The 14331-nt window shown below is 45.9% G+C and overlaps 1 protein-coding gene across 5 annotated transcripts in view; it reads left to right on the forward strand.

Moving 5' to 3' along the window:
- The window catches only part of IGF2R (insulin like growth factor 2 receptor), a 101474-nt gene that overhangs the window by 19785 nt on the left and 67358 nt on the right, over nt 1-14331 (forward strand). For all 5 annotated transcript variants that reach the window (XM_004449794.5, XM_058289639.1, XM_004449793.4 and 2 more), the window contains exons 3-7: nt 190-314; nt 1741-1839; nt 6212-6344; nt 9486-9615; nt 11094-11199. In XM_004449794.5, the coding sequence (XP_004449851.2) occupies nt 190-314; nt 1741-1839; nt 6212-6344; nt 9486-9615; nt 11094-11199 (593 nt within the window). The remainder of the gene's footprint in view (nt 1-189; nt 315-1740; nt 1840-6211; nt 6345-9485; nt 9616-11093; nt 11200-14331) is intronic.

Here is a 14331-nt window from a genome sequence, read left to right on the forward strand (position 1 = left end):
TTTTTTTATTTTAAATGAATACTCTGTTCCTCAGTTGTCGTATTTGACCTCTGGCCCCCTTGGTCCTTGGAATGGATGTTGATTATTCTGTCATATGGTGCAAATGAAAGAAGGCTTATCCTTGGACATAGCTTTAAAGTTTCTTCTTTTTTTAAAATAGCCTCTTTTTTTTCTTTCCTCCCCAAATAGGTGACTTTGTTCCCCAAAGTGGAAGCAACTCTATTCTGGAATTCAACACCACACAGAACTGTGTGCAGCAAAACACAAATCATAAAATCCATAGTAGCATCAATTTCCTGTGTGGGAAAACACTGGTAAGTCTACTACATTTTTTAAACTAAAATTTTAAGTGACACTTGAACCATATATTGCAGTATGTCCTAGGCTACAATTCAAGATAATCAGTTTGTGAAAAACCGAGAACTGTTTAACTTTTATGCTGCAGGCATAATTTTTTTCTTTCTAAAACTTCTTCTTTCAGCATTTCATTTTGATAGGTTTTAGGGCAACATATTTATTTAGAAAATAACATTTTTGTCTTTCTTCCTCACTTACATTAAGTGGGAAAATCCGACATCTGTTTAGGAGGAGCTCTCTGTGGGAAACTGGATTCCCAGGCCTTTTGAATATTACCTTGTGTTGAAAGGGGTCCTAATTGTGTAAAGCCTAATGTTTGTTCTTAGTTCGTGCATACCGTATGTGATTTGTTGGTTTTAATCTTTAGTCTTTACAAAGGGACTTTCAGTAAATAATTGCTAGCTTTTAGAAGAATTAATTTGTATATAAATTCTGTGAGTGTTCTTTAATCAGAATAAGAACCCAAGTGTTTAGAAAAACTGGGTTGACTAAAACTCACGTGGCTACCTAATTACTTTAAAGTAATAATTCAGAATTTGGTGCTGTGATCATGGCATCTTCAGACCCATTAACCCCACCTCTGTCGACCTTTTAAAATAGAATTTATATGGTTAATTTTGGATCAGCCTATCCCTTGCACATGCTGAGACCTTAAAAAAGGAATCTGCAGTGGCATAAAACGTGACAGTCTCTCTGACAGAGTAAGCTAATCGCCATTTGAATTTTCACTAATTTCCTTCTCCCCATCCAAGAAACAGAATCATTAGAAGGAAAACTCTTTAGACATGCACACAGGAGTGGAATGGTTAATTCCAGCCGTGTCACTGAGCGAGGCTGTGGTTGACCAGTTTGGAACCGGCTCTGGATGCAATAAATCCTGAGGGTCTGCCCTTGCATTTGAATGTCTGCAGCGAGCTGATGCTTAGCTGGCTGTCGTTAGGTATATGAACTCTAGTTGGTTCCAGATGGGCCTCTTCCCTCCGCTCACAGGAAGCATGAGATCACATTTCCTGGCTTTGATTTTGTTAGCATTTGGCTGAAAGAACATTTGGAGCCTGAGCGTAGAAGGACTCCGAGGATTACTTCCCATGAGTTTACTGTACATAATTAGGGCAGTGGAGCAGTTTTGGACCAATTACATTGAAATTCCAACATGATTTCGTGGAACTTTTGTCTCAGGATTTTTGAGTTTGGGAACTTCTTGATGACCTTGTTTAGCTAAAATGGTTGCAGTTTGTTCTATTTTTTCCTTTTCTCCTGCCCTTTTGTTGCTACTTTAAAAATTTTTCCTTAGTCTTTACTGTGTTTTAGCTTTTAAAAAAAATTAAGCTTCACATTATGTGGTATGGTAAAATTATTTTTTATTTATTTTCTTTAAAATAGGGAACTCCTGAATTTATAACTGCAACAGAATGTATGCATTATTTTGAGTGGAGGACCTCGGCAGCCTGCAAAAAAGACACATTTAAAGCTACTAAAGAGGTATCAAGTGGATTTTAAGGTTACCTGTTTGTGAAGGAAACTCTGGGGACCTTTAAAAATTCAAAATACTGATTCTAATCTGGGTATAGAAACCTTTTTTGGTTTTTAAGTTCCAGTTGATCCAAAGACACTGTATGATTTGTCAGAATTGCCCTGGGTGGGCATTTTAAGTATCATAGGATGTGATTCTTAATCCAGGTTGGAAATAAAATGGCTCACCTACAGTTAATCATTCTTGGTCTCTGGCTCTGCAATCAGTGCTGTGCTTGAGCCTGGATTATCTACTCCCTAAAAAGTTGCCGTCTTCTCTAGGAGGTACCAGGGATTGAACCCAGGATCGTATGCATGGGAAACAGGCGCCCAACTACTTGAGCTACACCCGCTCCCTAGTCGCTATGATTTTGATCCTGAGTCCTTCAGCCTCCTTTGCACTTGCCTTGCTACTGTGACACACCGCACTCTGATTAAGTTCCCTCTGCCTGTTTAGAAGGTCAGCTCCCCCCTCCTCAGCCTTGGAGTGGCTTCCGGACGCATCCTGAATCGAGGCCAGACACCCCTATCCCTTAAATTCTTTGCTAGCTCACTTCAGAGATCCTCTTATCTTCCCTTCCACTCTTTCTGTTTTTATCGGGGCAGCTGTCCTGATCTTGGCCAAGTCCTTCTTGGTGATTAATGTAGCATCTTCTTCTCCAGCCTTGAACTCATTCCTTTCTATTAGCTTGTAGCCTTGACTTTCCCTGGCCATGGAAAAGAACAGGCTACACTTCCCCCTGCCTCTTTTCTCTTTCCACTTCCCCAGAACGTAAAGGTGGTTTCTTCTTGTCACCTAGATAACAGTCTTAATTAAGTGACTATTTTCACTTTTCCCCGTATCTTTTTCTCTTTTTAAGGATTGAGTTCAAAGACTCTCTTAGGAACTAGCAAAAGGGTGGTGATTTTTATTGATGTAATGCAAAGTAGTTTGAGAAGGGCAAGGTGAGAGAAGTTGTGTTTTTAATAAACAAAATCAAATCTAAATTACAAATGATTATCACTGATTTTTTCAGATATGGCAATTTATAAAAGAAAAGACAGTTTGATGTGAAAGTAGAGGAGGTAAAATGTTGCCTCCAAGAAAGGATTGTGAGGAATTTTTTTTTTTTAGCCTGGGACCTCACACATGTGATATGTGCATTCAGCCCCTGAGCTACACCCGCCCCCACTCCTTCTCTCTGTGCTGGTGCTGAGGTCCGTGCCCCCCGAGGACATAGGGTGCTCATCTTCCTCACCCCACATCTGTCCTTTTGGGCTTTGATAGTGTGGCTTATTTTTTCTGACTGTCCCTTTTGACTTTGCATTGCTGATTGGGCTATTGTATATTCCACCCACCTAGGAAAAAATGGTTTTTAAGTAACAGCAACTGGTTTTCTGTTTTCTTTGTGCTGTATATCTAAAGTCCGCAAACTATGGCCCCTGAGCCTGTTTTTGTACAGCCCTGGAATGAGGAATGCTTTTGACATTTTTAAAGGGTTGTCAAAAAACAAAGAAGAATATGTGACAAGAGACTTTATGCAGCCTACAAAGCCTAAAGCATTTACTCTGTGGCCCTTTACAGGAAACATTTGTTGATTCCTGTTCTAAATAGTTTTGGGGGCGGGTAGGGAGATTTTTCTCACAAAATCATGAGAAGTTTTGCATTTAATTTTCGTATTTTTGTATCTCTTTAGGCATGGTTGGCGACTGGGGTCTTATTCATTCAGGTTTCATTTTACATTTATTGAGAGACTATTGTAGGCTTAGCAGTAGGAATTACATTACATTTTGGGATGATTTTTCTTTTTCAGGAGTCCCTCGGACTAAAGGTATGGAGGACACATCCATGCTCACTACCTCAGTTTTTTTGTGTCTTTGGGACCAATTAATTAGATCGTCAGAACTGAAACGTATAGTGACTGCTAAAAAAGTAGTTGTCACCATTAGCAAATCATAATAAAGCATGGTCCTCTCATTTTTTTCTTCAGTATGATTTGATTATATCTTACAGGCTGTGCTATGATGACTTCAAAAATATATTAAGTATTTTATGGACCTTTATAACACCCATCATTCCCTAAAAATAATAATAAAAAAAATCCACATTTGTGGTTTGGTTTCAGTGTAGTCTTGCTTTTCATACCTTACTGATGTCTTCTCATTTTTTCTCTTAGTTTTCTTTGTTTAATTTAGAATGATCTGCTCAGCAACAGTCATGGTAGTTTCAAGCAGTATCTTTAAAAATTACTGGTATAATGCTTGTTCAGTGGATTCCAGTAAGGGTTTCTTATTTCTTCAAAACACTGTGGACATTCGTTCTCTACTGTAGTACTCTCAGGAATGCAAAAAATTCAGAACTGGCCTGCCCATATATAAATAAGATTATATACATTGAGCAATGCTAGCAACATCAATTCTGTGTGTGGTATGTGAAGCTGGAAAACCACCTCCCTCCCCGGGCTGCTGAATTCCTCTTTGTGTGCTGGTCTCCACGGCCTGTGGCCAGGGCCGGAGCTCCTTCAGGCTTCTGAGGTAGGGTAGCCTGCAGGTAGCCTTGACCGACAGCAAGCTGCAGTTCAGTGGGTGATATTTCGGTGTGCACTTTATTCCCTCCAGGCTCAGGGAGCCAGTCAGAAGTTGCTCCCAGCCTTGAGCTGGGTGCTTGCTGGCCTCTTGGGAACGGAGCCAATTTCTCAACTGTGAGTTCTTTCTCACAGGCCTCCCCTCCCTCCTGCTGTGAGCCTCCTTCTTATCTTATCAGTCAGCAAACCCCTCCCCTCTTGAGCTGGCATTCCTGAATTATCTTACTGTGAGGTGACAGGTTTTAGATTTGTGGGATTACAGACCCTTGTAGTTGCTTTTCACTGGAACCTCCTGACGAGCTGCAGTGACAGTTTTATGTTAATGGCTTTTCTGCAGGCCTGCAGGCTTTGCCCTCTGACCCTGTTCCTGTGAGAGGCTGCTGGCTCCTGCGCCAGTGTCCTTGTGGCCTGGAGGCGCCCAGCCCCCTCACACGGCGGCTGGATCCCCTTTTAGGTGACGGGAGACTTTGCTTTGAGGGTGTAGTGGAAGTGAGTTCCTGTGGCCCCGAGGTAGCTAGCGGGGAGGGATAGTTTTAGAGAGGTGTTTGATTTGAGCTATGAGCTCCCTGTGAAGTCTCTGAAAACAGGACTGGGCACAAAGATTAGTAGGTTAGAACATTCCTACAGGTCTTACAGTATCTCTCTAAGAAAACTTTGAGAGCTGAATATTAAGCAGTTAAATTTTGTAAATAGACCTGCCTGTGAACAGCGCTGGTCTAGAAGGCAAACGTTTGATTTAGGAAAATTTTCCATGGAAAGCGATAAAGCTAACTACTTTGAGATGATTGGAGAGCACATGAATTTTTAGATGGTTCCTTGGCAGGAGAGGATTAAAATGATACCAGGTGTATTACTTTGGAAATCAAATGTATGGCTGTGCAGGAGAGGATTAAAAATGATAAGTGTATTATTTTGGAAGTAAAATGTATGGCCGTGTTTCAGATAAAGACATAGTAGTGGAGAGTGTTAATTAGATGAACAGAGCCTTTTTTTTTACTGGGCTTGAATGCTCTGCCTTTGAAAGCACACAGAACTTCTGATAGACGGGGAAACTGAGGCACGGAAAGGTTAAATTTGCCCATGGTCACACAGCTACTAAGTTTTAGAGCAATCTGTCTTCAGCGACTGTCCTTGACTCTGCAAGTGCAGGGCAGAGAGGTCAGAGCTGGAGGGATGAACGTGGGAATCGTTGGAGGTGCTGGAATCCCTAACGGGTGAGATCACCAAGGGAGTAAAAGTAGGTGGGGAAAGGGCCTGACGAGGAGGCCAAGGAGAACCTCCGCGTTCAGAGCTGGAGGGCATGAGACATGGTCCCCGGAGCCTGAGAAAGCGGGCAGCGAGGCAGAGGGGAATCAGGACGGTCTGAGAAGCCAGGAAACAAAGTGAAGGAAGTGTTTCAGGAGTTAGGGAACGATCGGTCACATCGGGTGCCGTTGTGGGGGGGAGACTAAGACGTGACCTTCAGATCTGGCAACAAGGAGGAGGTCTGGCAGCCGTGGTTTGGTGGTGCATGTCGGGCCGGAGGTACGGGCACAGGCCTCTTTGAGAACAAAGGTGAGGAGCAGGAGATGAGTATTAAAAACAACATTAGAGGAGCTGGAATATTTGTCGGCCTTGGCTTGGTCGCTTTTGTCATTGTGGGGGTGGGAGGGCACGGCCCGGTAGACCTCGAGAGGTGCAGACGGGCGTTTATCTGACACTCATGGTACACTTTGCCAATCCATCAGTCCCCAGAAGATGCGTGCTGAAGACTCACCTTTTCTCTTTCTGTCCCCCAGGTGCCGTGCTATGCTTTTGATGATGAGTTAAAGAAGCACGATTTAAATCCACTGATCAAGAGGAGCGGTGGTTATTTGGTGGATGACTCTGACCCAGACATTTCTCTCTTCATCAACGTCTGCCGAGACATAGGTCCGAGTCTTTGCACGGTTGCGGGGAGTGGTGGTGAACGCCTTCTTAAAAGGCTTCCCTCTCTGGGCCCTTCCACACTTACTCCTGTTTGAACACTCACAGCCCCCGCTGGGTCCCCTAAGAAAGCTCCTCTCTTAAAAGAGGCTCTCTTTGCACAGCCCCATCTTCCCCAGGAAGTTCTGGCTCCGTACCCCACCCTTCCATTAGCTCAGAGTCACGGTGCAGGCACTTTGGGTTTTGGGAGTTGTAAGTCAATCTTCCAGCGAGGTGGCGGGGAGAGTAGGTTTGGTGTGCTGGGAGCTCTTAGAACAAGCAGAAGGGAACGGAACAGATTTCTTGAGAGGGGCCGCGGGAGGAGGGTCCGTGGAGCCAGCGCTGCACGCTGAATGCCTCGGCTTGGAATCGCCGGCTGGCTAAAAGGGAGAGAGCAACGATTAAATCCTGGGCTCCTGGCTGTGATGCGTATTTTGGCCCAGCCACCCTTCTTCCCTGGCTTTCTCTGTAGGTGCCATTATACTGGTGTGAGATGCTTGGGTGTCAGCGAAATCAACTAAAGGCTGTAAACTAGCCCTTACCGAAAAGGGGCCCCGGGAAGTTTCATTAACCCTTTGCTTGTTCCAACGGTGATTTCTAAAACCTCCTTTATGCTTCCCTCAAGGGCTATGAATTGCTAGTCCCGTTAGGCCAGGGCTCATCTTTCTGTCACACCAACACTGACATTTTGCTGGGGATTGTTTAATTAACTAATGAGCTACAAGCTCGTTTTTATTGTTTCCTTGAAGTGTTTTTTTTTTTTTTGTCTCACACAATATATAATATTTGGCCTTAGAGAAACTTGGAAAAAATTTAAAAATAAATCTGATTTTTAAATTATTTTATTGCCAGTAGGTATACTTGGCAATACGAGATTGGAGTGTTAATTTCCAATTATTCTTTAAAGTGCACGTGTATGTTATTAAATACCGTCTTATTTGTATATTACTTCTAAACAGTTTTAAAAAATAAATACACTATACACAGGGCCCACCAAAAGTGACCACTGATAATTTAAAAATTTTCATGTGTCAGGTTTTTAAGTTAATTGTTCTCTAAAAATGGCCTATAATGTTCTTTTTGAAATAGTCTTTTTCTTAAATGGGCCTCCATCAAACTTGAGAGTTTGATTATAAACTTTTAATAAAGTCGAGTCTCAGATTAATGAATCCTGAAATGATATGCCATTCTGGTTTGGAAAACTAGATTTCTCTAGTCTTTTGAGGGTCATCTGAATTCACTGGGTATTTTCCACTTACTGGCAATTTCAGTTGAATGCCACTGATTTCGATTCACATGGATATGCCCAGTTTTTGCCCAGACTTTCTCCATCCCCCCAAAATCGCCCCAAGCCTCAGACCCAGTTTGAAAGTGATCACCAAAGTCTCATTAATAGTTTTAGATTTGCTGCTGTATGTTCAGCTCCTCACCCACTCATCGACACGTACCTCACATTGTGCCTTAAATAAACCAAGTGGCCTGTTTAACGTTGGGTAAGGACAAGAAACGTGTTGTGCAGCAAATACTAGCTGTGGACTGCAGCAGCCCAGTAAGTGACATTTCAGGGTACCGCCCTATATTTGGATGGCCTGAAAGTTGAAGGTCTGCCTTTCCATCCCTTAGCTTACAGCACACTGAAGAAGGTACAACCCTCCCCTCTTTGATAAGGCACTTAGAGCACAAGGGAGAGGATATTATTTTCTCACGGGCAAAGTATTTTTTTGAACCCTTCCTACGTGCAGGCAGTAATCTAGGCACTGGATACAGCTAATTGAACATAGTAAAGTTCCTGTCTGCCTGGGAACTTAGAGTCAAGGGGGAGAAGACACCTAGTAAACAAGTAAACACAAATATATATAAGGTATCAGAGGTGATGCCAGCTAAGAAATGTAGTGCAGGGAGAGGGAAACAACTAAAACTGTAGTTATTTCTGTTGGTTTTGGTAGTCTGTTGACAAGATTCTAGGTACTCTTTTTTTTTTTTCCCCCTTAACTACACAGTGCAAGTTTATTCATCAGAGTTCTTTCCTAAGTCATGTAATTCCATAATTAAGAGCCTCTTTAATATCAAGTACTCTGAACTGAAAAATCTTTATTAGTAATTTCCATCCATTGATTTTTGTTTTTTTGTTTTTGAGGTATCGATCCTGGGATTGAACCCAGGACCTTGTTTGTGGGAAGTTGGTGCTCTTTGTTGTTGTTTTTTTTTAAGAAGGCACTGGGGACTGAATCTGGTCCTCCTGTGTGAGAAGCAGTCAACTGCTGGAGCCACATCCACTCCCCTGATTTTTTTTTAAACTAATCAGTTTTACTGATACATCTTAGTAAAGCATAAATCCATCCAAAGTACACAGTCAATGGTATTTGGTATCATCAGATAGTTGTGCAATTCATCACTTCAATCAGTATTAGAGCATTTTCATAATAATAATAAATAATAATAATAATAATAAAAAAAAACCCAGATCAAAAAAAACCCCACCTCATCACCTCTCAATCCTGTAGGTACTCTTAATAGAGTCTTTTCTTTACTCCTTCCCCAAACCTGTGGGGCAGCAAATTGAGTCAGTAATTAGGAAAAGAGTGGAAGTGGGTGGATCTCGGGTCTGAACCCAGAACTGTGTGAGTTCTTTCCACGGATCTGCCGAGCTCCCCTTCAGTCTATGTGTTGCCTGCATTTTCTGGTCTGCTTATGGCTTGGCTAACACAAGTAAATCTTTATGGGAAGGCGGGGTACATTCCTTTGCTCTAAAGGACATAACAGTCACTGTTTACTGGGCACGCATCATACACCAGGTGCAGAGTGAATATTTTACATAAATTCTCCCTGACCTTCTGGCAGCCCTGCTGGGTGGATGTTACATTCATTTTGCAGATGAGAAAAAATCATGCCCAGGGAGGTTAACGATGTGTGTTGGGTCTCCGAATGGGATCCGATCCTAATGTCTTTTTTTTTTTTTTCCCCTCCCGAAACTCATACTCCTTAGGGAAACTTTTAAAAAATTCCATAATTTTTTTTTTTAAAGGGCCCCTGGACCAAAGGGTCAACGGGATGTCTCCTGCTGAGACATAATCCAATTCTAGGCGATGTATACTTTTTTTTTTACAGATTCCCTGAATGACGTGAGCCTCCAGATGCGTGCCTGTCCCCCTGGGACTGCCGCCTGCCTGGTCAAAGGGAACCAAGTGTTTGATGTGGGCCAGCCAAAAGAGGGGCTGAAGCTGATGAAGAGGGACAGGTCAGTCCGCTTGCACTTGGGATTGTCAGCAAGAACCAGCCTGCCCAGGCTGTGACGGGGAATGTTGCTTTTCCACCAGGGCTTGTGCTCATTCCTGCCAAATTACTGCTTCACCTGTGTTTGCAGCATCGTTGGTCCTTGCTGTGAGTCACGGGCTGGCTCTAAGCATTTTACTCTTCTAGAAGTAAAATTATGTGACGAATCATAATCCAATACAGAGTCTCTCTCTACGTAACGACATACTGCTTACCTTTAGGGGCAGTTGGGTATTTTCCACGTCATTCCGAATCACCCACAGAATTGATTTTGTGCCCATAGCCACCTGTCATTCGAAAGCACCATCCTAGAGGGCACGCGGCAGGAAGGGCAGTTTGTCTTTGGAGGGGCCGGGGCCAGGTGTTGAACCTGGGGCCTCGTGTGTGGGAAGCCGGTGCTCAGCCGCTGAGCCACACCGGCTCCCTGAATTGGCTACTTCGTTTTTTGCTTTGTTTTTTTCGGACGTAGCCGGGATGTCGTCCACGAGAAGCAGGTCCACTCCCCAGCTCTCTTCAAGGGAGCAGAATAGCCTAACGGGTTTGGAGGGCCCCTGGGTCCCAGGGAGGGATCGTGGTGTCAGTGATTTTGATCGTCTCCCGGTTGCAGGACAGCCGCCCCCACCCGCCCCCCCCCCCTTGCAGCTTGCTCTGGCCTCAAGTCCGTGACGTGGGCAGGAAACAGGTGTGCACTTCTGTCCCCAGAAGTCACGAGCGCCTGCCCTGAATTGACAAATGTTTGGCTGCGTCCTCGATGCGCGTGCCAAGTCACAGCCTGGCGGTTCTCAGGACGGGGAGGGTTTGAGCGGACCTCACGACCTCCGGGGCAGCGGGCTGAGAGCTGGAGCTAGCCTTGGGAGGAAGGGGAGGTGGCTCTGTTGGCACCAGGAGCAGCAGGCACGCCCCTCGGGGAGCACCCCGCTCCCTCCTCCTGCTGTGGGGAGGACGAGCTTGCCACGGCTCCGGGCAGTGGTGAGAGCTGTGGTTCCCTGGCTGCCAGGCCAGTTGCTGAACATCTTCAGGGTAAAAAAAAAGCTCTTTGGCTGCACTTAGAAGTTGTTGTGTAAAGAGGAAATGCTTGTGTAGCCTTGTGGGCCAAACATGCGCCTGACCTGCTTGTCTTTGTTTTGCTTTGTTTTTGTCAGATCATTTACAATTAAAAAAAAAAAAAACCCAAACAACAACACACAGCTTCTGTTAGTCTTTCAAATTCTCAGGCTCGTTGGCTTTATTTATTTTTAAGACACTGCCTAAGTCATAACAGCACTCTTAGAGCTGACTTTTATGTTCGCTCTTTCAAATGGGAACGGACTGAAGTTACTTTATGTTACGGCTTCTTTAGGCTTTAATGTTTCTCGTTATTCCCGGTTTCCCCATGTGAATGTTCAGGGCCATATATGTTCAGGGCAAGTCAGAAATCACCTTTTCTCAATATGTGTCATCCAGGCTCGTCCTCAGTTACGTGAAAGAAGGGGCAGAGAAGCCAGACTTTTGTGGGGGCCACAGCCCAGCGGTGACAGTCACCTTTGTTTGCCCTTCAGTGCGGAGAGAGGTGAGTGATGGTCGATGGCTCCCTGCACAAGCGTGGGCCGGCTGGGTGCGGGGCAGGCTGGGCGCCGGTGGGTGCAGGAAAGGCTCAGGGGGGGAAAAGATGCACCAGCGCAGGGGAAGACGCGTTTCCTGGGGACGCTCCAGCTGCTCTTGCCAGGTTCCGTGGGGGAGAGCGGTTTGGGCTGGGGTTTCTCTCCGGCAGCTCCAGGAGCCTCTAAGCATGCTGTTGTGGGATGGTGTTCTCTCCTCGTGCTTCGGGAGGTGATTTTCAGCAGTTCACGGATAGATTTTTTTTTTTTTAATAAAATGCCGATTTTAATGAGTATTTGAAAAAACCGCAAGTATAACCTCAAACCCTGTGATTTCATGGATGTGATTGCTTTGGAGGAGGCAAGTTAAAAATAGTTAATTGGTTTATAGAAACACATTAAGGCATGACTAGTACAGATGGTATGCAGACATGGTCTAGAAACCGAGGAATACTAGAAATAGGAGAATTACGGCCAGAAGGAAGCTTTCTGCAGGCTCGCGCCCCTCCCCCTGCCCCTTCCCGGGTCTGCTCCCACTCCCCTCCCCTCCCCGCCTGCCCCTCTCACACTCAAGGTAGATTTATTACTTCTGTCCTCTGGCTGTTTATTAAACCTCTGGTACAGTTGTCAACTCCTGGAGGGTCCCGTTCGGTCTCCGTTCCATTGCTCAGCAGCTCCTGCGCGGGGCCGATGGCCCGTTTACGTGGTTTGCTTTTAGCAAGGCACAGGGTTGCTACACAGAAGTTAGACATTCCCCCGGGAGGAAGGGGTACAGTTTCCCTTTCATTTATTTCTGCCTCGCTTTAAGAGAATGAAGTAGGAGGAGTGGAATTCTTTTGCCAGAGAGTCACGCTGCCCCTCCCCCAAACAAATGTGGAATTTGCTCTGATTTCACGCCGGCAATTGGCCTGTTTCAGTGTGGGTAGGGGATGGAGACAAAGGCTCAGGCCAGTTCCGCCAACCTGGGTCTGTACCTAGACCTCAGGTTGATCCAGACGCGGCGGGCCAGTAACTGAAACGCGCTCCAGATAAGCGCGCCGGAGAATATTGACTCAGGCTTCCCCGGGGGCACCTACAGATTTGGATCAAAATCTTTTCAGCCTGACGAAACATTCTTAGCTAGTCGTGGTCTTTTCGTGGGTCCCCCCCCCGTCCCCCACCGTGTATTTAGTATGGACTGCTTTACACGGTCACACTCACCTGGGAGTTTCCCTCCTCTCTCCTCTGTGGGGCAGAAGGCATTTTTTTGTAACTAGAAGAAAAGGCCAGTCTCTCCCCCCCCCTCACACACCCCCCTTTTTTTTCTGAGGTACCAGGACTGGGGATTGAACCCAGGACCTCTTAATGTGGGAAGCTGGTGCTCGACCACTGAGCCACGACAACGCCCCTGAGTTGGAATTTTCACTTGTTTGCTTGTTGGTTTTGGGAGGTACCTGGAACCGAACCTGGCACCTGCCATGTAGGAAGGAGGCGCTCGCCCTCTTGAGCTGCGTGCGCCCCCCCACCAGTCTGTCATTAATGCAGCTGGAGGTCCCCCCTCAAGCTTCCCTGTTCCCAGGGCAGAACTTGTGTTCAGTGTTCCTGGATGCCCCGATACTGTGGAGGTTTATGTTAAGCATTTAGGAACTTGAGTAAACATTCACCTCTAGTCGTGTAGATCTTTCTGTAAAACTTGACTGAGTTTATATACTACAAAATTTACCATCTTAAATACACTTCAGGGCTTTTTGGTACATTTACCGAACTGGGCAAGCCGTCGCCAAAAAATGTTAACTTTAGAGCATTTCCGTCACCCCCAAAAGAAACCCCCTGCCCCTCCGCGGTCACTCCCCTCTCCCACCCCCAGCCCCTGCAACCCCGAATCTGCTTTCTGTCCCCCGGGATTTGCCTCTTCTGGACATTGCACGTTAGTGGAGTCGTACAGCGTGGGGCCCCGGCGTCTGGCTTCTCTCACTTTGCGCTCTGCGTTGCTTCACCGCATGTCAGACGGCACTGGGCCAAGTGGTTAGAAGCATCGATTCGAGTCAGGCGGAAGAGGGCTGGCCTTCAGCTCCGCCAGATAGCAGCCGTGTGACCTATTTTCTGTGACCCCGGCACTTGGAGCCCCGCGGCATGAATGACGCCCGCCGGCAGCGTTTCTGTCTGGTTCTGAGACCAGTAAGACACGTCGCCCGAGGCAAATTAAAAAGATGGCCCCGGGGCGTCCACATGTGACCGGGTGGCGGGGCTGGGGGGCGGCGAGCCCAGGGGGAGGCTCTCCCTGCCTGCGAAGCTCCCCGGTGGTCGCAGCTTCCTGGCACGGAGCGCTTTCCTTGCCCGCCCGGCTCAGCCCTTTTCGGACCAAGAAAGAAGTTTCCCAGGGGGAAAAATAAAAGCCCGGCGTGGCGTGTCGCCGCAGTTTCTCACACTGAACGTTTGCTGTCTCATCCAGCTGCGCCAGGCTCCCGTGTCCCAGCCCCCCTGGAGCACAGCGACCCCTGTACCCTCCTCCGCAGCTGCTGACGTGCACTGTGGGGAGAAGAGTGGGGAGACAGGTTGAGGCAGGGGGTGCAGGGAAGTCACGTCCTCGAACCTCTCACTTGGAGGTCTGTAGGGTGCAGACCCTGGGGATGGAGACTTAGAGGACTTGGAGTTGTAGCTTGCAGAGAGCCTTCGAGAAGTAGAAGGTTGAGGGATTTGGGAGAGAGACTGGAGAAGGGGGAAGAGAAGGAAAGAAGTGAGAAGTTAGGAAGTAATGGAAGACAGAAGAAAGGCAAGAAACAATGAGTAATCCAAAGAGAGAAAAAAGGAACAAAGTAGAAGCAGCAAAGAGAAAGGTGGCTCCGCAGGCTGTAATCTCTGTCATGGAAGATTCTGGAATCTTTGTTTCTCTTGGGCCTCCTCTCTGCATACACATTCTGAAAATTTAAAAAGTAAACATATTTTTCGAAAGCCCTAGTGGGTAGAAATGGGACCTTCACTTAAGCTTTTCACACACTAAGATAAATCCTCTGTTGAAGCATAGTGACCCCAGAAAAGAAAAGGACATACAAGCAGGTAAAACAAAATTGAAAAAAAAAAATGGAGTAGCATACTTTGTCTATTTCCAAGTGATCTAACAGAGA

Source organism: Dasypus novemcinctus, chromosome 28 (assembly GCF_030445035.2).
Source record: "Dasypus novemcinctus isolate mDasNov1 chromosome 28, mDasNov1.1.hap2, whole genome shotgun sequence".
Lineage (NCBI taxonomy): Eukaryota > Metazoa > Chordata > Mammalia > Cingulata > Dasypodidae > Dasypus > Dasypus novemcinctus.